Source organism: Rhinoderma darwinii, chromosome 1 (assembly GCF_050947455.1).
Source record: "Rhinoderma darwinii isolate aRhiDar2 chromosome 1, aRhiDar2.hap1, whole genome shotgun sequence".
NCBI lineage: Eukaryota > Metazoa > Chordata > Amphibia > Anura > Rhinodermatidae > Rhinoderma > Rhinoderma darwinii.
Genome location: NC_134687.1, coordinates 39,170,838 through 39,198,079, shown reverse-complemented (window position 1 = coordinate 39,198,079; position 27,242 = coordinate 39,170,838). Strand labels below are relative to the sequence as shown.

The following is a 27,242-nucleotide window of genomic DNA, read 5'->3' as shown; positions in this document are numbered from 1 at the left end:
CCAGAGCACTGGTGCCTGAGGGGGCCAAGGTGACCCTCTGCCACATAAGAAGACATCAGTATTATAACTGACAGATGGTCGGTGGGATAGATTTTTCATTGTGGCCCAGGAGCTTCTAGTTACGCTTCTTGCGGTGTTCTGATAAAGTCAGTAACCAAACAACATAAAGTCAGAATATGATTTCCACTGACCATACCACAAAACTAACAATGTAAAGCTCCATTGATTGTGCACATAATATCACATAGAAATAGCTATACCCCCATATTTAGTATAAAAAGAAAAACAACTATTAAGACAGAGATGAATCACTGTTAGTGAAAGCTACTGATTTACTGAATCCACATGAAATACTAGATATTATACTTTCTGATGACGAAGAGGAAGTCTTAGTACAGGGACAAGTATGAAGTGTCCTCTGTGTGTGCTTCCTGCATTCATAGCATGCAACTCTGAATATGACCGTCTCATAATAATGTCTAGAATGCCATTTATTTTTCTTGCATTACTTCATATATCTGGTAAGTTTTACCATTACTTTCCGTACAATATAGCAATGAATAGATAGATAGATAGATAGATAGATAGATAGATAGATAGATAGATAGATAGATAGATAGATAGATAGATAGATAGATAGATATGAGATAGATAGATATGAGATAGATAGATAGATAGATAGATAGATAGATAGATAGATAGATAGATAGATAGATAGATAGATAGATAGATAGATATGAGATAGATAGATATGAGATAGATAGATAGATAGATAGATAGATAGATAGATAGATAGATAGATAGATAGATAGATAGATAGATAGATATAAATATCTATTGTATACCTATTATAATTCTCGTTTTCTTAATATTAGTCAGCGTATGTACATATATAAATGTGTATATTTGGACTTATTGAGTAACTTTTTTTTTGGGCGGGGGAATGGGAAAAAACCCAAATTTTGCCATGGTTTTTACAAGCATTTGTATGCCGTTCACCCGTCGGTTTAATTAATGTTTACTTCCTTGTACAAGAGTGTGTACATATATAAATATGTATATTTGATATATTTTACTACCATACGTTGGTTCCTGATTTCCAAGAATTGGTTGGTTCACATATTCCTTTCAGTACCATGCCCAGTATTAAATTGCCGTTATGTTATTCAGCAGTGCCAGTGATCCTTAGCGAGTCCCAGTGATGCAGCTGGTGATATTACCCATGGCTTATAATGTTGACCAAAATGTTCTCTTTCCACCTTGGAATATATATATATAGCAGCATTTGAAATGTATTAAAGAAAATGTAAATTATCACTACAACAAGTAATTTCTGGTCAGATCCTAACAAATATCTCAGCCTACAGCCGGTCTTACACATGAGCTAGCTGCCGGCCCACTATAGACATGGAAGATCGGCTACTGGAGCAAAGGATCGGGCATGTTGAAATCCAGCAGCAGATGTTGGGGGACAGTCGGAGGGCCTCCATACAAATGATATTTTCAGCTCATCAGAAATCAGCGGGTTTAGATGACTTTTCTCTAAGCACATGGCCAGCTTAACAAATAGATTCTAATCCTATTTATGGGATCGGCACCACAGCTACTAAAAAGCTTAAATTGGCAGCAAAAAAATGCATAAAACATCACTACATCGTCCTGTCACCATTACTATCCATGTCATTATTTTTTTTAATATAGCGACTGATGCCAGAGGCCCTTGGTTAGAGAATGCAGAACTGTGGCAGGAAAGCTTTATTTCTAAATTTTCTACTTCAATATGTTATCACGCACTTACTGTAGACGCAAAGACTGTAGACTGCATGGGTTTGTGAGACTTTATAGTATTATTTGTGTAGGATTGCAAGTTTACATAGTCTATACTGTTTTTATCAGAATCAGTCCCTATAGTTACCCAGGTTGAGAATAGACACGTGTTCATCAAGTTTAACCTTTGTCATCAATTATATATCATTTATCGCTAGATTCATTATAACCCTCAATGCAATTTGTCATTAACCTCAAGGCCCTCCTGTGGGCCCAGCTTTGGGCATAATAATCAGCCCCAGCCCCAAGCACAATAATCGGCTCCAAAATTGCAAGTTTGCATGTGTACGGGGCGACAGATTTATTATACATTATGTCTCAGAAAAAAATCAGCTTTAAAATTAATCTTTAAAGTATATGGAAGACACTTGTAGCCATGTTAAAATAAAAGGTCAGCACTCATCCAGCACCAGTGTCTGCCAATAAGGGATTTCATTAGGGACGGTGCTTGGGACAATTAGGGTTAGTGGTGTCTGGTATTTGGATCAGTGTATAGGAAAAGATCCAGGGACTAGTCTGTGACAGCAGTCTGTGAGGAAGGGGATACATGAGAGCAGTGTGTGAGGAGGGGGTACATGGGGAGAAGTGTGTGTGAGGTGGGGGTACATGGGGAGAAGTGTGTGTGAGGTGGGGGTACATGGAGAGCAGTGTGTGAGGAGGGGGTACATGGGGAGAAGTGTGTGTGAGGTGGGGCTACATGGAGAGAGCAGTGTGTGAGGAGGGGGAACATGGAGAGCAGTGTGAGGAGGGGGATACATGGAGAGCAGTGAGTGAGGAAGGGGTAAATAGAGAGCAGTGTGTGTGGGGAGGGGGTACATGGGGAGAAGTGTATGTGAGGAGGGGGTACATGAGGAGCAGTGTGTGTGAGGGGGTACATGGAGAGGAGTGTGTGAGGAGGGGGTACATGGAGAGCAGTGTATGTGAGGAGGGGAGTACATAGGAGCAGTTTATTTGAAGGAGGTACATGGAGAGCAGTGTGAGAGGAAGGGGTACATGGAGAGCAGTGTGAGAGGAAGGGGTACATGCAGAGCAGTGTGAGCGAAAGGGGTACACGGAGAGCAGTGTGTGTGAGGAGGGTGTACATAGGGAGCAATGTATGTGAGGAGGGTGTACATAGGGAGCAGTGTATGTGAGGAGGGGGTACATGGAGAGCAGTGTGTGAGGAGGGGCTGTACATGGGGAGCAGTGTGTGAAGACGGGCTACATGGAGAGCAGTGTGTGTGTGAGGAGGGGGCCACATGGGGAGCAGTGTGTGAGAAGGGGGTACATATGAGCAGTGTGTGAGAGAAGGTGGTACATGGGAACAGTGTGTGTGAGGAGGGGGTACATGGGAGCAGTGTATGTGAGGAGGGGGGTATATGGAGAGCAGTGTGTGAGGTGGGAGGTACATGGGGAGCAGTGTGTGAGGAGGGGGGTACATGGGGAGCAGTGTGTTCGGAGGGGGGTACATGGGGAGCAGTGTGTGAGGAGGGGGTACATGGGGAGCAGTGTGTGAGGAGGGGGTGTACATGTGGGAGCAGTGTGTGAAAAGGAGGTGTACATGGGAATCAGTGTGTGAGGATGGGGGCACATGGGGAGCAGTGTGTAAGGAGGGAGTGTACATGGGGAGCAGTTTGTGAGGAGGGAGTATATGGGGAGCAGTGTGTGAGGAGGGGGTATATGGGGAGCAGTGTGTGAGGAGGGGGTATATGGGGAGCAGCATGTGAGGAGGGGTTATATGGGGAGCAGTGTGTAAAGAGGGGGGTACATGGGGAGAAGTATGGAGACGGGGGCATGAGCGGCAGTCTGGGTGGCACTGGATGTACATGGGGAGCTGTGGGATACTTGTTTAGTGGTGTGGTGTAAGTAGTGTGTGTGTATCTAGTGCTTATGTGGTGAAGTGTATGTACCGTCTGTGTGTGAGACAAATGCGTTTGATTAGAAATCTTCTCCCTGCGCGGTATCACTAGACAAGGCTGGTCATAAGCTACTTCGCTCTGATTGGACAGCGTCAGAGGCTGTGAAGATGGCTCCACCCAGGGAGATACACTGTAGTTCACGCCTTGTTGACTAACTACAGCGAATTACCATATTGGGCGCCTAAAGTATGGAGCATCATTATTCAGGAACAGGGGGGAGCAGAACCAAAAGAAAAACACAGTTGGAAACAGGGAGGGAGCGGGCTAAAGGTAATATATGTGAGTTGGATGTTAGGACCTGGTGACAGGTCCTCTAAGTCTAGTCTGGGATTAAATTAGTGGTCCAGTGTTGGGATCTGCTTTAATTTTGCAGAAGTGCTGGGTCAAGGATGTCTCAGCAGCAAACTCTGCAGTCATCAGGAGACAACGTCACAGCGGCCTGGACCGGATGAAGAAGAAAAGTAGAGAGAACACCTCAGAAAAAAACGTCACCTGTTAGTCACTGAATGTAATAGGTATGAATTCTGTCTGTGAGTGCAGTTTAGGGTCCGTATTATGTCACACGGTTCTATACAGATCACCACAGAACTGATCAGACCCCATAAGGGCATGTTCAGACTTGGCACAAATTTGCCACTACCTGGCCACAAAGGAATTCCATAGCAAATCCGATAAGTCTGAACATGCACTAAGAAGAAATCCGGAAAACCACCCCAAATTAAAAGTTTTGGGAAAGGCTGCCCTGCATACCTCTAATGGGTTATCAAGCTGTTTTTTTTATATAAAGTATACAGCACTTAACCTGAGCAACAATACAGTAGTGTGGAATACAGTCGTAATAAGATGTCAGGGGGAGTCAGGGGTTCACCCGTCTATAAATCAAGACTGCCGATAAATGAGATTGTACAATATGAGGAAAAATATTTATAGATTGAGGGTGTTGGAAGAGAAACGTTTGCATATGTGGGTTTATGGAAAAACAGTTCTCTCTTTGTGGCTGTGGATGGATCACGGGTCAGTGGGGTGGAGTTGGGTTTATATTTATACTTTATATTTGTACGTTTTGAAAGTAATAATTTAAAAAAGTCAAGTGCAGGACTACAACAGGAGATGGCAGTGCTGGCGGATGGGTCCTAAAGGAGAGAGTATAGTAACGTGTTGTCCTGTGCGTGTAATTCAAATAACTCCTTAGTGTATTTTATGTTCTGTTAGGAGCACTGTATAGGGGTATTATTTACACATGGTGATATTATTTGGACTTTGTATGGAGGTATTATTTAAGTACTGTGTGTATTAGTTCAGCATCACTTGCTTTGAGACAGTATTATATACATTTTGTATTACACTATTTTTAGGCATTGTATAGCTATTATTGTCACATTAACCCCTTCCCGACATTTGTCGTAAGTATACGACATGGAAAGCCAGTCGGTGCCATCATCCCCGGATGTCAGCTGTATCTGACAGCTGACATCCTGCTGTAACGGCGGGGACTGAAGTTAGCTTCGATCCCCGCCATTAACCCCTTAAATGCAGCCGTCAAAAGCGATTGCTGCGTTTAAGGTGTTTGCAGCTCATCAACACCTCAGCAATGAAATCGCCGGGGTGTCGGTGGCTGCAATGGCAAACGGAGGCCTAATAGTGGCCTCCCGGTGTGCCTAGCACGGAAAACTTCCAGCCCCCGCCCAAAGGCGGGGCCTGAAAGGCTTCCATAGCCGCCGGCAAGATGGCGCCGGCTCAGGAGATGAGCCGGTGTCATCAGCGGTGGATATCAGCTGTATGTTACAGCTGACATCCACCTGTAATGACAGGAACCGGAGCTAGCTCCGATCCCTGCCTTTAACCCCTCAGATGCAGCGACCGGATGCGATCGCTGCAGCTTTGTGGTTGCTAGCAGATCGCCAGATGTGCCCTGCAATCGGACGACTGACGACTGCTATTATGACACCAGGAGACCTAACAATAGCCTCCTGTTTGCCATTACGGAAGCCAAATCGGCTTGCTGTCAGTGAATGACTGACAGATCTGATACATTGCACTATGTAAAATAAAACACAATCGCCTTTTTTCCCTTATCAAGTCCTTTATTATTGAAAAAAATAAATAAACCATACATACTTGGTATCGCCACAACCGTAACGGCCTAAACTATAAAAATCTTATTTTATTTATTCCACGCGGTGAACAGCGTAAAAAAAACCTTAAAAAATAATGCCAGTATTTCTGCTTTTTGGTCACTTTGCCCTACAAAAATTTAAATAAAAAAATGATCAAAAAGTCGCATGTATCCAAAAATGATGCCTATAAAAACTATAGCTCGTCTCGCAAAAAACAAGCCCTCATACAGCTCCGTCGACGAAAAAATTAAAAAGTTATGGAACTCACAACATGGCGACAGAAAAAATACTTTTTTTTACAAAAGTAATTTTATTGTGCAAAAAGTTGTAAAACATAAAAAAGTGCTATAAATTAGGTATCGCCAGAATCATACTGACCCGCAGAATAAAGGTAACATGTAATTTATAACAACAACTAAAAAAACTATGCCAGAATTGCGTTTTTTTGGTCACCTAACCTCTCAAAAAATAGGATAAAAAATGATCAAAAAGTCACATGTACCCCAAAATGGTACCAATAATAACTACAGCTCGTCCCACAAAAAAACAGCCCTCATACCACTACGTCTATTAAATTAAATTAGTTAAGGCTTCCATAAGCCAGGAAATAAAAAATATGCAGTTGTGCAGATCAGAGGCGATTTATCGGGACCCTAAAATTAGGGAACCAGGAAGGGGAGGGCCCAAACATATCTGCTCGAAGCGAGGGCGCCCGTATTATACCAGGATAACACTTCCTAGCAAAATTTCCCAAACTGTAAAGGCGCGGCGTGTGGACCAAAAGGGGGATAAGTAAAGACACCATTTATCAGTGCGACACCAGCCTGTGCAGAAAGGATTGTGTCACAGCGTAACACACATCTATGGATTATTTTATTATTTACCCCATTATTATACCACCTGACTATGCCCCTGATGTATTCTGCCCGGCTTACATATGCCCCACATTATAAACGGAAACACCAGTAAAACTCAAACAAGACTGCCACCAAGCAAAATCCACGCTCCAAAAGCCAAATGGCGCTCCCACCCATCTGAGCCCTACAGTGTGCCCAAACAGCAGTTTACTTCCACATATATGGCATCGCCATACCCGGGAGAACTCTTTTAACAATTTTTGGGGTGTGTGTCTACAGTGGCATAAGCTGGGCACGACATACTTGCCACTGAATTGACATATTTGGGGAAAAATTTAAATTTTTACTTTGCACCATCCGCAGCGCATTCATTTATGGAAAAGACCTGTGGGGTGAAAATGCTCACTACACCCCTTAAAGGGTTTTTCCGGAAGCAAACAATAACATTTTGTTAAACTAAACAATGCAAAACAAGTAACTTTGCAATATACTTACGTTGGATCTGATGAATGTAGCGGCGTATCCCATCTTCAGTCACGTGACCGCTTCCTAATCCAAAATTGTAACTTCCTCTGCATACCCGTCCATTAGCTCCGATAGCTAAGTTCCTGTTTTCGGTTATCAGAGTGTGTGGTTACGTCACAAATGACGTAACAAATTAAATCAAATTAAATCTAAAAATTCATTTCACAAATGACGTAACTGTACCACGTTTTTCCTCATCTGTTTAGCCACGTCTGGGCGGTCCGCAATTAACTCTGCAGGGACGTTCCAGAACGTCCTGCAGAGTTAGCAGGTTTGTAGGTTTGCCGCTCCCCGGCAACGTGACCACATTGACTTTCATTACTTGCGTTGTAGGCTATGGGACATAGCGATCTTTGGTCGGACAACCTGTGTAGTGGCCAAACCGGGAAACACAGCATAATAATTAGAGAGCTGTCTTGTTATGGTGGCACAAGCTGGGCACCACATATTGGCATATCTATTGAAAAATCTAATTTATGCAAAACACCTGCGGGGTTAACATGCTCACTACACCCCTAGGTGAATACCTTCAGGGGTGTAGTTTCCAAAATGGGGGGTCAGCTTTGTGGGATTTCCACTGTTTTGATCCCACTGAGGTTTTGCAAATGCTACATAGCGACCAGAAACCAATCCAGAAAAATCTGTACTCTGAAAGCCAAATGGCTCTCCTTCCGTTCTGAGCCCTGCCGTGTGCCCAAAAGTGAGTTTATGACCACATATTGCCATACTCCGGAGAAATTGCTTAACAAATGTTGGGGTTCTTTTTCTGCTTTATTTTTTAAGAAAATGAGAACTTTTGCGCTAAAGCTGTGTCTTATCGGTAAAAAAAAATTATTTTTATTTTCACTGCCCAATTCAAATAAAATCTATGAAACAGCTGTGGGGTCAAAATGCTCACTACACCCCTAGATTAATTCCACAAGGGGTGTAGTATCACAAATGGAGTCCCTTTTGGGTAGTTTCCACTGTACTGGTACCTTAGGGGCTTTGCAAAGGCGACATGGTGTCAAGAAACCAATCCAGCAAAATCTGTGCTCCAAAAGCCAAATGCCACTCCTTTTCCTCTGATCCTTGCCATGTGCCAAAACAGCAGTTTATGACCACATATGGGGTATTTCTGTACTCCGGAGAAGTTGCTTTACAAATGTTGGGGTTGTTTTTTTCCTTTATTTGTTGAGAAAATGAAAAATTTTGAGCTAAAGCTACGTCTTATTGAAGAAAAATGATTGTTTTTATTTTCACTGCCCAATTCTAATAAATTCTATGAACCACTTGTGGGGGTCAAAATGATTACTACACCCATGGATGAATTCCTCAAGGGGTGTAGTTTCCTAAATGGAGTCACTTTTTGGAAAAACCATCCCTGCTAAATTTGAGCTCCAAAAGCCAAATAGCGCACTTTCCCTTCTCAGCCCTGCCGTGTTTCCAAACAGCCGTTTATTACCACATGTGGGGTACTGTTTTACTCGAGAGAAATTGCTGTACAAATGTTGCAGTGCTTTTTCCTTGTGGAAATGAAAAAAAATTAGCTAAACCCACATTTTCTTTAAAAGAATGTAGATTTACATTTTTACGGCCTACTTCCAATAATTTCTGGAAATTCAGCAGCGTCAAAATGCTCACTATACCCCTAGATAATTTCCTCAAGGGGTGTTGTTTCCAAAATGGGGCCACTTGTGGGGGGTTTCCACTGTTTTGGTCCGTCAGGGGCTTTGTAAATGTGACATGGCCTCCGAAAACCATTCCTGCTAAATTTGAGCTCCAAAAGCCAAATAGCGCTCTTTCCCTTCTAAGCCTTGCCGTGTTTCCAAACAGCTGATTATTACCACATGTGGGGTATTGTTTTACTCGGGAGAAATTGCTTTATAAATGTTGTGGTGCTTTTTCTCCTTTAGTCCTTGTGGAAATTAAAAAGAATTAGCTAAACCTACATTTTATTTGTAAGAATGTAGATTTTAATTTTCACGGCCTACTTCCAATAATTTCTGCAATAAACCTGTAGGGTCAAAATGCTCACTATACCCCTAGATAATTTCCTTAAGGGGTGTAGTTTCCCAAATGGGGTCACTTTTGGGGGATTTCCACTGTTTTGGCAACACACAACCTCTTCAAACCCGACATGGTGCCTAAAATATATTCTAATAAAAAGCAGGACCAAAATCCACTAGGTGCTCCTTTACTTCTGAGGCCTGTGTTTCAGTCCATAAGCACACTAGAGCCACATGTGGGATATTTCCTAAAACTGCAGAACCTGGGCAATAAATATTGAGTTGTGTTTCTCTGGTAAAACTTTGTGTTACAAAAAAAATTGATTAAAAATGAATTTCTGCAACAACAAAAATTTAAATTTGTAAATTTCACTTCTACATTGGTTTAATTCCTGTGAAACGTCTAAAGTGTTAAGAAACTTTCTAAATGCTGTTTTGAATACTTTGAGGGGTGACATTTTTAAAATGGGGTGACTTTTTTGAGGTTTCTAATATATAAGGCCCTAAAAGCCACTTCACAACTGAACTGGCCCCTGTAAAAATAGCCTTTTGAAATTTTCTTGAAAATGTGAGAAATTGCTGCTAAAGTTCTAAGCCTTGTAACGTCCTAGAAAAATAAAAGGATGTTCAAAAAATGATGTCAATCTAATGGAGACATATGGGGGATGTTAATTAGCAACTACTTTGTGTGGTATAACAGCCTGTCTTACAAGTAGATACATTGAAATTTAGAAAAATGCACATTTTTGCAATTTTTCCCAAAAATTTTGCTGTTTTTCACTTTAAATACTGAATGTATCGAGCAAATTATTCCAGTAACATAAAGTCCAATGTGTCACGAGAAAACAGTCTCAGAATCGCTTGGATAGGCTAAAGCATTCCGAAGTTATTTCCACATAAGGGGAAACATATCAGATTTGAAAAATGAGGCTCTGTCAGGAAGGTCAAAAGTGGCTAAAGAGGGAAGGGGTTAAAAGTTATCATTATGTTTGTTTGTTTGTTTGTTATTATGTTGGTAATGTATGGGATTATTATTTCTATATAATATTGTAGTAAAAAGTGGAGCAAATTGAGTATATGAGGATGTATTCAGTCATAATGCTTTTGACAGCATTAGGCTCTGTTCACACACGCATTGGATGCTCTGTTAGGAGCCTCCGTAGCAGATCTGCCCGACATTACAGAAAACAATAGCACAGCATGCTGCGCTATTGTTTCCCGTGAAACCATGAATACCGCTACAAAAAGCTGATGGAAACCATTAGGATATGTTCACACGCAGTGGTTTCAGACGTAATTCGGGCCGTTTACGCCTCGAATTACGCCTGAAAAAACGACACCATTACGCCTCTAAACATCTGCCCATGGTTTGCAATGAGATATACGGTGTTCTGTTCCCGCGAGGCGTAATTTTACTTGTCGTTGTTAAAATACGGCACGTAAAATGACGCCGCGTCAAAAGAAGTGCCGGTCATTCCTTGGGACGTTTTTGGAGGCATTTTTCATTGACTCCATTTAAAAACAGCTCCAAAAACGGCCGTAAAATATTCCGCAAAAAACGCAACTTGCTACAAAAACGTCTGAAAATCAGGAGCTGTTTTCGCTTGAAAACAGCTCTGTATTTTACGACGTTTTTTGCTAAGTCGTGTGAACATACCCTTAAAGTCAACTGGTTCCGTCGGCCGCCGGTGCTGTCCATGGTGCAATGGAACCGTTGCTTCCGGTATTTCCTTGTTCTGCTTCTCTGATGGAGCAGAAGAACGGAATCACCCGACACAGGTGTGAACCCAACCAGAGATGTAAATATGTCCCTGCCCAGTAACAGTGATATTGTGCTGAAGGAAGATGCAAGGTGTAGCAGGTAGGAGCCAGGTAGTTAATGGAGTTTTTATTGTGCAGATTTTTGGTGTAAGATAAGAGATATGTGATTTAAGCTACAGTATATATTGTCAACCATACAGATTAAAATGTGTAAGTAACGTTATTATTTTTGTGCTGGAGTTTGTGAAGGTCCACAAGTTAGTAGGGGGGCCCCATATAAATTAACTGCTCCATATGCAAGACACCCTTAATCTAGCCCTGGTTAGGGTTCCCTTACATGGCCCAACATGGGCCGTATAAAGGAGCGCCGATCAATGAGACAGCTCTTTGATCGGCGCTCGTTTGCTCCTTTCACAAGGAGCTATGTATGGGGACGAGCGCTCATTACGGTGATCGCATGTCCCCATACATTTCTATCACGTCGGCAGCACAGCTCCCTGTTTACATGGGGAGATGTGCTGCCAACAAAGATAATATTTAATGTTGAATAAATGATACGATCAGATGATGAATGAGCGTTTGCTCGTTCATCGGCTAATTGTTGCCCTGTTTACACAGGGCAATGATCGGGAAAGAGTGTTCATATGTTTGCCCGATCATTGGCCCATCTAAAAGGACATTTAGTATCAGCTTGTTACCATCACCCATCATCCGTTTGTTCTCATAATCTTTCTGACATAATCATCTTTTTACCGTCCCTGTATTCAATCGGTTCCTGTTTCTTCTATTCCTGTTGCCTGCTAGTATTGTGATACTATTCCCTTATTTCTTTGCCCTACTTTAGACCGGTTGGCTTACAATTTGGCCCTACTGTAAATCCTTTAGATATCTGTGTACCAGGAGACACTGTTAGTCCCGGAGAAAGGGGATTGTGAAGCCTAGTTCTGCCGTCTTGTTACATATACATATCGCCATGAACGGGAGAATTAGAGGATTCATTTTTGGGATTAATATTTTTGATTGAACAAACTACCTTAGAATAGAACATGAAAAAATAAGAGAATAATGATTTTTCTCCTGTTTCGGAGCATTTTACCCCAAATGTAAAAAAAATAACAGCTCCAATTTTAATTAATAAGAAAGCCCTATGTGCCCCACAAGCCAAAAGAAGAAACATTTGGTGGTAGACTAAGTAAAAAAAAATCACCTTTAGAATGCAGAGACACAAAAGGTGAAATTTTGCTCTGGGCATAATGGCCTAAAAAATAGATATTTCCATCTCCACTTGAATTTTTATAATCTAGCATAAAGGGGACCTGAAAGGTCCCAGATAAACAGATAGTCTGGATTATTGGATTGTCATACAAAAGGACATAGAATTAAATTGTAAAGGTAGAAAACCTAGAAGACGGCACAGAATAATGTTAACATACAATCTGCTATATAAACTCAGCTCAATCTCCAGCTTGTGGTCTTTCAAGATTAAGATTACTTAGCAGTTCTGTGTGAAAAAATGGCAGATTTAAAAAAAAAATTGTATTATTTTTTTAGGATTTTTTTCTATCTTTTAGCTCTAACTAGCCATAGTTATTTGTAGACAGATGTGAAAATATAATTAAAAATCTTTTACATATCCTCTGTTTCATGCCCTTGTGTTCTTTATCAAATTGATGCTGTTTTATATTTTAAAACATTTCCCCAAAATTACATCCATATTCTTCATGTGGACAAAAGCCTGTTATCACACATCTCTCCTGGAGACGTCCATGGACATTTACGAGCAGCCCTACTGATATTAGACTGTGGTCAGATGCTTAACACAAAACCCCTAAATTGCTATACACGCTTTGCTGGAAATATTAGACCCCCTTCAAGGGATTGCCTCATTATGACAACCGCTTTCCATATATGTGATAGACCGGGGTCCTCTGGACTCTCTATTAGCCAGAGCAGAGAGCTGCCGCAAACAGTGGCTCTCCATCTAGCAGACCCGGCCTGTCTATTTATTGCATGGATGACCATTCATTAAATTTATTGCCAGCCAACGTTTTCCCCAAATATAACAGCTGACCACAGATATATTTGAAGCCGGACCTGTGGCAATCAGTTTATCGCCAAGCAGGTTTCAATATAAAAAGGAGTTGACACGATTATATAGTTAGACATGATCTTTGAACACGATTTGATAGTTTTACTTATAGAATTTTTACACATAAAAAGTTGAGTACATTTTCGAATACATTACATTACTTATCTTGTTCTGATCCTGAGTTACCTCCTTTTTTTTTATAGCCCAGAACTTCAGTCATAATTCTGCAAGCATCACAGCTGAAAAAAACATTCTCTGTTGGCTCAATGTCTGCGCAATTTTGCTTTGGTGACTTGCTTTGTGTCTTTACACAATACCCTGTACAGCAATCTGATGTAGGAAAATCTAACTGCCCCACTATATTTAAGGAGATCAGCTATGTTTTTAGGGCTTATTGACTGTTTCCAATAACAACCAGCAAAATTGTGAATGCAGCTCTGGAGTATAAAACAGGCTGTAACTGAGGATCAGAAAAGGATATCTAATGCAATTAACAAAGCTGCTCAATATTTAATGTAGATAAAAATGATCTATATATAAACTGAAAAATGGTGATTAAAGGGGATCATATGACATGCGTCAAGAGCAAACAAAGCAGAATGATGGCTCTGATTTTCCATGACAATACACAATCTAAGATTAATATTTGTGGTTTGAGAAACAGTGACAGAAATTGTATGCTTGTTTAATAGCAATATGTGGTTTGTGGATCGACACATCATCATGTCTCCTATGCAAAAACCTCTCGTTGTTTTACAATGTCTCTGTGGAAGTGGTTCTTATGCCTTGTACTTAGACTTATAGTTATAGAATAGAGCATAAATTCTGATAAATGTATCATTATTATAATAAATATTAGGACAAATGTATGTGTTAGTTTGGTTTTAGTCTAAAAAAGAATCTTGATTTACATGGAATAAACAAGAAACCTGCAACAAACCCAAACTTTATTAACCCCCTAGCGCTCAATGACGTACGTGTGCATCATGCACTACCTTAAGTTAAGGCTCCATGAGATACCTGTACATCATTGATATACATGTATGCCAGGCTCCCGCTGTAATGGCCGGAATCAGAGAAACCTCTAAATCTGTCCGTTTTACCCCTCAAATGCTGCGGTCAATAGCGACTGCAGCATCTAAGAGGTTTGACAGAGGGAGAGGGCTCTCTCTTTCAGTACTTGGCGCCCAGTGTTGCGGTTGCTGGCCCCTCAAAGAGTTACTATGACAGATGGAAGCCTAACAAAGACCCCCAGGTCTTCCATTAGCATCTGCCTATTCGACAATGCATAGCCTCATAGCTTAGCTGTCAGTGTAGCACTGTATTGAGATTGATGCTTCAAGACCCCCTAGAGGACAAAATAAAAAGTTTCATAAAGTTTTAACAAACAAAAAAGTCTTCCCAAAAGTCTCCACCCACCCCCAGAAAAAAATAGTTCACCATAAAAAAAAAAAAACTGGTACGGCCTTAATCCTAACATGTTTATGCTACACAGCTGTTGAAGAAGTCATGGCCCAAAATATGTTAGACCAAAATTTTAGATGTTCCAACAGACACTCACTCCGGGTATTTTTTTCAGATCCAAATCTTAGGTTGTATGGATATATCAGAGAGAAGTAAGAGACACAGACATTGCTTGTATGCTCAAAAATACTCCCTGAGGTTTATTGGCAAAAACTATTACAATAATATCTTTTAAAAGGGCAATAGGCTCGATTTCAGCCAATCATTTACAATATGACAATAACTCTGGTTCAGCCAATAGCATACAATGAGAATATTTCATATTAAGCCAATCACAGACATACGTTACATTTCAAATGTAATTTTATAATTTTCATTAGATGCTTATGTCAGACTTGCACCTGTTGGCCTCTAAATGGAGGAGTGTGGGAGTTATTTGAATAGAGACAAATAATAAGGAATGTAATAACTTCATGTCTGGGCATTCAGCCAGACCGCTAACTGCTAACATATCAAGGTCACAGAAAGAACATTCAGAGATTATCTAGAGCATCCTGCTCTATAATTCATAATCTAATTTAATACAGAGAATATAAGCAAATTGACCTTCCATCACAGAGGGGGCGTGTTACTATGGCTGTGATACTGTCCAATCAGATATGGACAGTGCCACAGCAGGAGAGAGAGCGTGCGATTGCAGTCTTTTCACCCAAACAGTCAAGGGGGCGTGTCTCTGCTATGGACAGTGTAAGAGCTGTGGAGAGGAGAGCGCACTCTCATCTCTTCAGCTCTTGTGAGAGATCAGTCTTATACTTTGTCTGCCGAACTGGCAAGGGGGCGTGTCACTGCTACGGACAGTGTAAGAGCTGGGGAGCGCTTACACTGTCTGTAGCAGAGACACGCCACCTTGCCAGTTCGGCAGACAATACACGACTGATCTCTCGCAAGAGCTGAAGAGATGAGAGCGCGCATGCGCGCTCTCCTCTCCACAGCTCTGTTCGTAGCACTGACACGCCCCCTTGCCTGTTCGGGTGAAAAGACTGCAATCGCACACTCTCTCTCCTGCTGTGGCACTGTCCATATCTGACTGGACAGTGTCACAGCCATAATAACACGCCGCCTGGCCAGTACACACCCCGTTGACTGTTCAGGGGTTATTTAAATATCGGGCGCCAAATATAATGGCACCGATATCTAAATAACAAATGGAGGTAGAATTTTTTTTTAAAGTGCCCCAGGACTTGTTCAGCCCTCCCCCATTACATGCTGCACTCAGCTGCACATGTATGGGGAGGTGAAAGGTTCTCTTTAAGTTACAGAGATTATATAGTATGCTTATAAACCTCAAAAAATATATCTATAGGGCCACAACTAATAATATAATTCTATCACGAATCTCAAGTATTTCCCCTCAGGTTTGGGTTTTTGGGTCCCATCAGTGTATTGACAAGTCCTGTACATCTTCATCCTCTTCTGTCTTCTGCTCTTCAATGACTGTCACCCTTTGGGTAACCCACACAGTTGTGGAATCAGACTGTATGGTGGTGTCCAGTGGGGGATTTATTTTTACCCACCTCCTGGTCACTTACTTTTCTTCTGCTGTAAAACACTTGGATGTTGCTGACTTGTTATCAGCAGCACTTGGTTGGGTCCTTCTCATCTGTCATACACGTCTCTTGTTAGTGTATGTCACCAGGCTGTACACAGCACCTTATACTATGAGCCTGGGGCGAGTTCCCTCGTAAGCGGATTAGTGGAATTTTATTATGACTGGCACAAACCCTCCGCATCCAAATCCTCTTCCTCTGGCAAGTTGCTTGTCTGCACGGCTGCTTAGAATTGTGACACTGCCTTCAGTTCATGACAAGCGCATTGTATTGCCTCAGGAAGTGCCTGCCGCATAACAGTGATGGAGTTCATAATTTTTAAGTGTTTGATTTAAATTTGTTGGCACTTGCTGGGGACCCAACCTTTGTCTATTGTTAAAATAAATGTTCATTTGCTGATAACAACATCTGCATACTCTATAAAAGTTATTCTAAGTGCATACAATAACAATAACAGGCTCTTAAACTAAATCAAACAAACACATTTATATAAGAAAAACTTCTCTGTCCCACTGAACAGGGTATGTAGAAAATGTGTAGCTACTGGGTACATTTTATTTTGCACTTGGTGTTACTCTTGTCAGTGGGATTAGTACCATGATCTGAGCTGACTACCTGTAACAGCTCCTACCCACAGAAATATTCACAGATGCTATACGTTTTATCTGAGTGTCTCAAACCAATGTTTAAGTGTCTCAAACCAATTTTTTTCTTACCTACTCTGAGATTCAAATTAACACCCTTATACATATACCTAATATCTTAGGAAGCCAAAAACAACTTGTGGGGGAAAAAAAGTACTATGCACACCAATATGGAGTTATTTATCCAAACAAATAATTTATTTATTTGTAGCCAGTGATAGTGCGAAGTTTCGGTCAATACCTTGACCTTCCTCAGGCACTATAGAATTAACAAAATTTATATAAGTATAGATTCTGTAATAAGTGGTACAGAATGTCATCAGTAACAATAAAATAAATTATGTACAGATCACAGATGTATATAAATCTTCATATGAAGCAATATCAGTAGTAAGTGGGTACTGTAAGATCTATGTGACACAGGTTACTGCAGGTCAAACAAATAATGAAACAAAAGAAAGAAAGAAAAAAAGAAAATTTTCACTGAGTGAAACACACATATATAGTAGATATTCGGCTATGCATATAACTGCTTTTTGTACAGAAAAAAAATTGTAAATTGCACGGAGAGCTTGCAGGTCATCAGATAAGGCATAAATGTTCAATAACAAAATGCTGGTGGAAAATGTGTAATAATTAGCAATGTATAGTAATCATCTGAAAAGGTGGTAAAGGAAAATACAAGTAAACCAAGAGATATATATACCAATATATATTGTTGACACGTAACAGTGGATGGCTCTAGGAATGGAAAGTCTCGTCGATAGTATAGAGATGTAGAGATGTGTTATCAAATGAACCACATAATTATGTATAGGGAATTTACCTTTAGTCAATGCTTATCCTGCGTGGATGGCGCTGTAAGCTTGGCGGGTAACCGCTATAGTGTGGCGCTACAGGAAAGTCAGAAAACCCCTCTGTTATGTATCCAGCTGTGCAGTCACATGGTGTGCTTGGAACGCACATGTGAAACGCACCGTGACCGGATGTTGTCATTAAGACCGGAAGTTGTCATAGGTATATGCAACGTACTGCTTTTAGCCTGTGTGTGTACACATGGCTAATTTGCATATTGCCGATGTTAGAACAGGGGAGAAGAAAACCACAGTGCTGGGAATTTTTTTTCTCTATTGGATCGGGTTGGGCCCCTACTAATGCACCCACACCATTACCTAGTGCTATCCGATCCTTGTAACTAAAAACAACTTGTATTACCTGGGAAGGCCCCTCAAGGTCTCTTCGTGGGAGGCGGGTATGATGATAAGTTTGGCATCGGTCTGCCAGGACTGTTCAGTAGGCAAAGCTCTAACAGAATTTACCAGCAACAGCTGTAAAACCTGGGACATACCAATTAGATCTTACCAAATTGATCCTTGCAGTCTTGGAGACATATGTGAGGCCACACACCATCAATGCAAGTGCCATGAAGAGTGCCTTGGATGCTACCGGTTTACCTTCCTTTATCTGTCCACATTCTGTTAGAATCTGGTTTTCACGCCTTCACGCCAAGTTGGACACCTCTTGTGAAGAACAATTTGTCATCGCATAATCATTAATTGATCTTAATCAGATATTTCAATTGAAGAAAAACATTAACAATGACATCTTTATGTTAAACATTCACATTGGGCAGTAACTAAAAGTGATACTTACAAACTGATTTTTCTTCTTTTATAAATGCTGCACAGAATTTTTTTTTATCAAACAGCTAATTCAATCCTCAGCAAAACAAAATAATATTGTGCACACACAGAACAGATCCAGGTATTGTTCCTAATCTGAATTTTCTGTTTTTACATTTTCCTTTCACAACAAAAAAGCTTACCAAATAGGAATTCACTTCCGCTGAGAAGTTATCATTTACAAATTATAACACTGACACTACACTGTTACTACACACAACTTCTGCAGTGGGGAAGATACTGGCCGGGCTTCAGGTCACCCTGAGAACAGGTCTACACATACGAGCACATTTTCATACATAGCTACCATGGGTCATTGTATGTTCTGCAGTCGCTGGAACGGGTAATCTGGCCGGGCTGCACTTTTCATAGGTATCTTTGCTGTTTTACATATGTCATGCCATGCGCATATCATGCAGGCTACTACAAACCTAGTGTTGGCATTATTGAATCCAGGGACAAGCCAATTTGCTGATACCTGGTTGCACATAGTTTCCTTGCCAGTTCTGTCATCTCTTGCGTTCTCAATTGGCTTACCAGGTGATCCAACAAAGTTCCTACTACCAATGAGCCCATAATCGTGAGCGATGCCAAAAGCGTACCTAGAGTCAGTGTAAATGTCGGCCGCCTTAGCTTTTGCCAGGTTACAAGCCTCAGCGAGCACCTTCAACTCCGCTTCTTGAGATGAACATGAAGGTGGAAGTGGCCTCTGTGGATAATTTACCTCGTGCATCGTAATTACCGTGTATCCTGTCTTGTACATACATACTGTATATGATATGGATGAACTATTATTCAAAGATGGACTCTTATTTATTCTCAAAAGTATAAAAACTAAATGTTATATACTTCTCCACACTCATCTGATAATCCAGAACACTTGAGAATCCCACCCCCATCAGATCCTATAAACAAGCAAACAAAAAATATTTGACTAAAATCTGGCATAAAACTAATAATGTTCAGCCAATTTTCATCCCCGTCCCATCTAAATCTGTAAAGACTCATCTGTGAGTGACGTCACCTCGGCCTCCTGTTCAGATTTGCTGGAGGGGAGTGATCTGTTACACAATACCTCATATTGAGTGGTGACTACAGCACAACAAGCCCTCATACGGCTACATGTACGGAAAAATAAAGAAGTCATGCTTGTTGGAATGCGACAATGAAAAAACAAAATAGGCCTGTCCATTATAAGTTAGCCTTTGAGCACCAATTTAAAGCTTACAGTTATAATCTACATGAAAAAATATGATATTTTCCTTTTTTTTTTAAATTTAATGCTCTTTTCTAAATGTATGAAATTGTACAAATATCCCCATCTCCGGGGTAAATAAAGCAACAATCATAATTTTTCTCCCAAACTTCCTCTCACCTAGCTTCATCCCAATCACACCCCTTCCTCTGCCTGTAATGGAGAAAAAAAAGTAACTTTGTAAATGTATTACATTCCTTATTTTGAACTGATCCTGATTTATAGCTAGTATTATACTCCAGAGCTGCAGTCACAATTCTGCTCGTTGCTGTTAGAAGCAGTCAACATGCTTGCCAGCAGACACAGCCTTAGCACTTTAATTGAGTTCCTATAATGCTGTAGGACAGTAAGTTTTTCATACATCAGATTACTGTACCGTATAAAACCGCTTAATTTTTGCTCGGCTTTCCTCAGAAAGCCGAGCGAGTGGTGTATGGGCTCAATAGAAAGTCTATGAGTCCGTACGCTGCTCACTCGGCTTTCTGGTTTCTTAGGGGTCCAAAATGTTACAGATGCCTGGTCAACACAACAGGGATCAGTATCACAAATACAAGGAAAGAATTTTTGTGTTTTTTTCTATTTTTTGGGGCTTATAGTTCTTAGGGGCTGAACTTGAAGCTCTTGGGGGATGAACTTAAAGCTGCAGGACCCCAATTCAAAATCTATAGTCGTTTATTTCATCTTTAGAAGTCATGTACCTTATACAAAATCACAGAAACAAAAGTGTCGTCAATATTACATTCATCAAATATTGAATAATTATATACTGTAACTAAGATAATCACCAGGGATGCAAACCTTAGTTTAAAAAAAAAAAAAATTCTGGACAGTTACAATTATGTACAGACCGATTAGAAAAAATAAGTAAATTATGTCTATATTTTAGAATACTGCTGCGAACATTTGAAACATTTCTTGGGATTAGCCAGTGTGGAGAGCTACTACAAGGAGCGACTCTCACTCTGGAGGACTCGAGGTGACCATCTATTCAGTGGTTCCCCTTTCATTTCATGGGCATCATGTAATACTACATTTCCCTTATTAAATATGTGGCCACCTGCAGCTTCATCTGGCAGTTAACTGCTCACAGGGTGACTTTATACTTTGGAAGGGGTTGTCCAGTTGGAAAACCCCATTTGATCACGGCCACAGGGCAGATTTCTTTTTAACAAGTCCAGTTTGTGTGAGGCTCTGCAGAAGCCCCTACCCCCTAAGTCCTTTTTGAATTGTATGAACAATTGGCAACCAAGAATATCACTGTGATGACATTAATTCTTTGTTATTTGCTTATTATACAGACTCGGTCTTAGGGGAGCTAAATATTACACAGTATCCAAAGATCTTAAATACTTCTTCTGGGGACAAAGCCAAAATCAGCTGTGACTGGAGTACCGAAGATGTTCAACAGATCAGAGTTCAATGGAAAAAGTATATTTCAATTGTTGGAGATGATAATGGAACCGTGCTATGTTCTGTTCTGAGGACTGTGCAAAGTAACAATTCAGAAAAGAGCAATAATAAAATCACTTGTAATGTGGTCAATAATACTGCACTGCTGACTATAGATGGAGTCACAAAGGATGACCATGGGCTGTATTTCTGTGAGGTTATTATCGAAATACCGGAACTGGCAAAAGCAACAGGGAATGGTACACAATTAAACGTCCAGGATGATATTCGAGGTAAGTAGACATAGTTGTTACTCATAATTAATCGGTCTTCCCCTCACTAAACTCGCTCTTTCTGTCCAAACGCTACACCAACGCCTCTACCCTGTACTGCCTCTGCACTGGACCGCGCTAAATCAATACCACTACCCTGTGCCAGTGACTGCACTGGACTGCTACACCAATGCATCAACACTGTGCCGGTCACTGCACTGCTTGCCCATTCACTTTAGAATTCAATTTAAAGGCTATGTAAACCTTTGAAAGTGTTTTTTTTTTTTAAATAAAAATGTCAGTCAGTGTGTTTGGTGCAATTTGGCGCAGTTTTTATTAAAAAATATTTTTACTTATTGAGATACAGCTGCTTTGTATCCTGTATACAGATCAGCTGTATCGTTCGCTAAGACCTGAATCTGTCACTCCCGCGGACTGTAATCTATCAAGTCTAGGTTATGAACTTAGATGTGATGGTCCTGCATGTCAGAGACACGCAGGACCCACTGGCACTGAACCCATTAGTCCCCCTGGACCTGACGGGTACAGGATTCAGCAAACAGTACAGCTGCTCTTTAAACAGGACACAGAGGAGCTGTATCTCAAAAAGTAAAAATAATTTTTCATAAAAACGAATTTGAAAGTTGCACAAAACACACTGACATTTAATTTTTTTTTAAAAATCACTTTCAAAGGTTTACATAGTCTTTAAACTTACTACTCTCACCTACAAAGCTCTCCACAGTGCTGCACCTGCTTACATCTCCTCCTTCATCTCTGTCTGCCACTCTACCCGTGCTCTAGGTTCTGCCAACGATCTAAGATTAAAATCCCCCATGTGCTATCCCGGACAATCAGGTTAATTCTTAAAGGGGTTGTCCAGGCTGGGAGCTGTTTTTTATACTATATATCAGTATATCATCAGTGAGGTCCGACACCCGGACCCTACACCGACCAGAGGTTCCGGCTGCCTCCGTGCCGGAAGCTGTGCAGGGTCGGTGCTGGGAGCAGATGACTCCAACAACTTCATACCGGCAATGCTTCAGGACTGCAGCTGTGCTTCTATTCAAGTGAATTATTCAGTATTTAAGTGAATAGGAGCAGAGCTGCAGTATCCCAGCACAGCTGCTTTACTGTGGCCAGAGCCATCTCCTTCCGGCACTGGACCTGCACTGGACCTGCACTGATCATATACTGATAACCTATCCTGTGAATAGGTCATCAGTATGAAAAACAAACCCTTTACAAATTAATCTGATTGTCTGTGATAGCACATGGGGGATGTTAATGACAACCCCTTTAATATCCACAGTTTTAATTCCTTGGTTCCTTGGTGCCACAGCCATTTTTTATTATTTTTTTCTCAGTTTCCAAAAACCATAACTTTTTTATTTGTCCATTGACATAACTGTACAAGGGCTTGTTATTTGCAAGACAAGTTGTAGTTTTTTATGGCACCATTTAATGTACTATGTAATATACTGGGAAACTGCAAAAAAATATTATTTGTGGTGTAAAAGGGGGAAAAAAATTATTCCTCCTTTGTTTTTGGGGTTTTGTCTTTACTGCATTCACCATGCGGTAAAAATGACATGTTAACTTTATGCTATGGGTCAACATGATTACGGTGATACCAAATTTATATTGTTTTCCTTATAATACTAATTTTACAAAGAAAAAAATATAGTTTTGTGTCGCCATATTCTGAGACCCATAACTTATTAATATTTCACTCGATGGAGCAGTGTGAGGGCTCGATTTTTGTGGGGCATGCTGAAGTTTTTATTTGGAAGGTAAGGTTACCAAATAAAAACCCAGCAATTCTGGCATTTTTATTTGTAATTTTTCAGCTGCATTCACTGTGAGGATAAATAATGTTATATTGTAACATTAAGTGCTTTTACGAATGCTGCGATATCAATTATGTTTATTTTTTTATTATTTTCTATAACGTTAGAGGGAAAATGGGCATTTTTTTTTTACTTAATATTTTTTATTTTTTTGTGGGGGGGCTGATGGTGTGATGGAGTGCCCCCTCTCTTTCTAAATGGCTTAGATGCCACGGTCGCTAATGGGGTTAAATGGCCAGGATCTGAGTTATCTCCAATCCTGCCCGTTACAGTGAAGCATAGGCTGTAACCCGGAGTATGGAGCGGCTCAGCCCTTGAGCCCGCTCCAACCTTCCCTTCTATAACATACAATTATATCATAGATTGTTAAGGGGTTAAGCGTGCCCTAAAAACACATCTTTTTAGGCAAGCTGACCACATTCCATAAATTGACTACTGTCTTTTTCTCACCATTATTCCTCAATACCTGACCCCCCATGCAAACTATCTCCCTTGAACCCTATTGCACTTGATGTCTGTCATACACAGATACTGGCTGGTGACCGGCTCATGCAACTTTGTGTCTTCTCCAATTTAGTATAAAATTAGCACTATATAAATAATGATTATTTTTATTATTTATCAAGGTAAATTAAACAGTTGATCTCAGTTAGGGCAGGTTCACACCTGCATTGGTCTTTCCATTGTTCTGCTCCATCAGAGGAGCTGAACAACGAAAATACCGGACTGAACCCATTTACTCTAATGGCTTCCAACTAATTTCCGTCTGTGTGTCCGTGGTTTTACTGGAAGCAATAGTGCAGCATTCTGCGATATTGTTTCTGGTATTTTTGGCTGGCCCCTAACGAAGCCTCTAACACAGATGTGAATAGGCCCTTACTATGATTGTTACTATTATGTTTGTTCATTTAACCCATTGCAAGTTTTACAGACTGTAATCCATATGCCCAGGGCTGACATACAGATTAATGGTCAGGGTCCCTGTGGCCTACTTCTATATCTCCCATCCTCCATCACGAACCCCTTTGCTTACAATGGGTGAGCACTTATGAGAAAACCATTATCAGTTTCATAGATAAATATTTTTGGTTGTAAATGTTACTGTTACTTCCACATACAGTGGCCCATGGATCTTGAGATTTAAAAGGAAGCAGATGGGCCCTATTTTTCTATATTAACTAGCGCCTGTTCATGTAATATAATGGAAATTGTAAAGGTACCATGGGATACTTACAGGGTCGAGGTGATGTTGAGCCCCTGTTTGGACTTATTTGCAGGGGCCTGAATGTACCTTAGCAAGTATGCTGCACAGGTCTAGGGGGTATATGTGGTGTTCCCAGGCTGTACTTCTATCATAGACACCTTCTTGTTATGTCTCTGGTTATAAGAAAGGTATCTCTAAATTAGGTTCTCTTACTGTAAAGAATCCTTCCCTGTATTGATGAACTGAACTACACAGAACTGATGCTAGTTGATATTGTACAGTCTTAATATATTGTGGTTTAACCATTGGGCTTTTCAAAGGATAAAGATTAAAAAAAAGATTTAAAAGGAATGTGTATTTATTGTATGTATTTCTACATTATATACCTTTTATACATCGCCAGACTGATTAAGATTGGTGGAGCAAAACATTTGTTGGGGACCCCCATCCCAACTCTGGGATCTGACCCCTATCACAGCCATAGATAGGAGTCTACAGAAGTCTATGGGAGTTATATGGATATATATGACTCCCCTCTGCAGAGTTTGCTGCCCAGATATCTTGGGCTCCTTACTTTTGCAGCACAGCTCAACCTGGTATTTTCCTAGCCCACAAAAAAAACTTCCCATCCTGCTGCTCCAGTAGGGCCTGTTACGGGTGCCCATAATACACTGGAATACTGTTAATATTCATATAGTACTGCTATAATGTCCTCAAAAAATATTGTGCCGCACAGATAATGCTCCAAAATATGAATAGTACCTCCATAATAGTGCTACACATTATGCCTTCAATAATAGTGCCACACTTTCTGGGAGGTGGAGGTCTTCTAGGTGGAGGCCCCGGGAAAAACATGTCCCTGTGTACTTGTCATGCCCATGGCCGTGGGCCATTAGGTTCACTCACCTCCTGACGGCCACAGCCATTGATCTGTGAGCGCTGGCCCCATCTCCTCCTCAGGAGACACCAGCGCTCACTTCCGCTTCTCTCTGCCGGCCAGGGCCAGCGAGCACACCTGAGTTAAAGTACCAAATTAGCCCATGAGCACCCTGGACTATAAGAAGGGCTCTGCCCCTTCCTGAGCTTTGTTGTCGTTACCCTAGTCTATCTTTGCAAATGGTCTCCTAAGTGTTTTCCAGTTCCCAGTGTTTCCCGTTCCTGCTACCTGTAAACTGTATCCCGTGCTATCCTGGTCCAAGTGCTGTATTGAGTTGGAGTTGGGCTGCGCTAAGTACCACGCCTGTCCTGCTACACCACGCCTGGTGCCCGCCTGCTGCCTAGTCCCAGCCGAGCCTGTTTTGCTACTGTCTGAGCTTCCGCAGGTACACCTATACGAACTATAGACTGTGACCTGTGTCCTGTTGGCCAGCTGCCATACCGTCAAGGCGGTATGGCCCAGAGGGTCCACGTACCCAACGTGACGGTAAGCTCAGGCCATAGACCCCGCTTGTCAATCCAAGACCATGATGACGTCAGAAGAGTTGCGGGCGGATATGCTAGACCTCCGGTCTCAACAGGACCAACTCCGCCAGGCATTGAACATTATTTCACATCGGGTCTATGTGCAAGCTGCCGTTCCTCCCACTACACCTCCTGCCAGTACAGCTCCTCCGACTACACCTCCTGGCAGTGCTGATCCCCGGTTTTCTTTGCCGTTAACTCACCGCTATGATGGAGACGCGAAGACCTGATGTGGATTTTTGAACGAGTGCCAGATCCACTTTAGCCTGTATGCAAGGGCATTTTCAACTGATGGCGCAAGGGTCGCTTTCATCGTCTCTCTCCTCACTGGCAGGGTCCTTGCATGGACAAACCCTATTTGGGAAAGACAACGACCAGAGACCCGTGACTTCCAGGGGTTCCTACGGACATTTCGCACGGTGTTTGAGGAGCCTGGACGAGTCTCGTCTGCAGCCGCCTCCTTGCTGAACCTACGCCAGGGAGACACTTCCATGGGCGAGTACGGCATCCACTTCCGCATCCTGGTGGGTGAATAATTGTGGAACAATGAGGCCCTGGTGGCTACATTCTGGGAGGGACAGTTTCCTGAAATAAAGGACAAGCTTGCCTCCCAAGATCTGTCGTCTACCCTGGATCACCTCATCCTTCTGTCCGCCCGGATTGATATAAGGATCCGAGAACGGTTCCAAGAGGCTCGCCGGGAGGGAGGACTCTCTAGCCCGGTTCCTACTTTGCAGCAACCCCTGCTGTCCTCATCAGCTGTTCCTCCAAAGGAGTCTTTGAAGATAGACCATCTCAAGCTGTCTACCCTGGAGAGACATCTCAGACGCACTTCAGGACTCTCTCTGTATTGCAGCCTCAGAGGCCATCTTGTGCATCTGTGCCCCCAAAAGCCCCAGAGCCTAGGGTTGATTGGAGAGACAACCCTGGGTAAAGAAAGTCTTTTTTCTAAATTGTCCATTCCCATGACCATAATGTCCGGCGAAAAAACGCACCAGGTCGCTGCTTATCTGGACTCTGGATCCACAGCTAACTTCATTCGGAGAGACCTGGTGGATCTACTCCAGTTGCCCACAACCCCTCTGGAGAGGCCTTTTATGGTTGCATCTGTGAATGGACTACATCTGCCAGACCCGGTTGTATTACCCTCAACAAGAAAGGCATGAACGCCAACGTGTGGACTCCTGAGCCGGAATCCGCATTTAATAGCCTGAAGAGTGCCTTCACGTCGGCCTCTGTCCTCCATCATCCAGATGTATCTCGACAGTTCTCGTTGGAGGTGGACGCCTCCTCTGTCGGTGCTGGTGCACTCCTGTTCCAGAGAGGTTCCAAGGGCAAGTCTATGGTATGTG

General features: G+C 41.6%; 1 protein-coding gene across 4 annotated transcripts in view; it reads left to right on the top strand.

Annotated features, from left to right (window-relative positions):
• Positions 1–27,242, top strand: part of TMIGD2 (transmembrane and immunoglobulin domain containing 2) — a 136,703-nt gene that overhangs the window by 91,174 nt on the left and 18,287 nt on the right. For all 4 annotated transcript variants that reach the window (XM_075849032.1, XM_075849018.1, XM_075849026.1 and 1 more), the window contains one exon: positions 21,013–21,396. In XM_075849032.1, the coding sequence (XP_075705147.1) occupies positions 21,013–21,396 (384 nt within the window). The remainder of the gene's footprint in view (positions 1–21,012; positions 21,397–27,242) is intronic.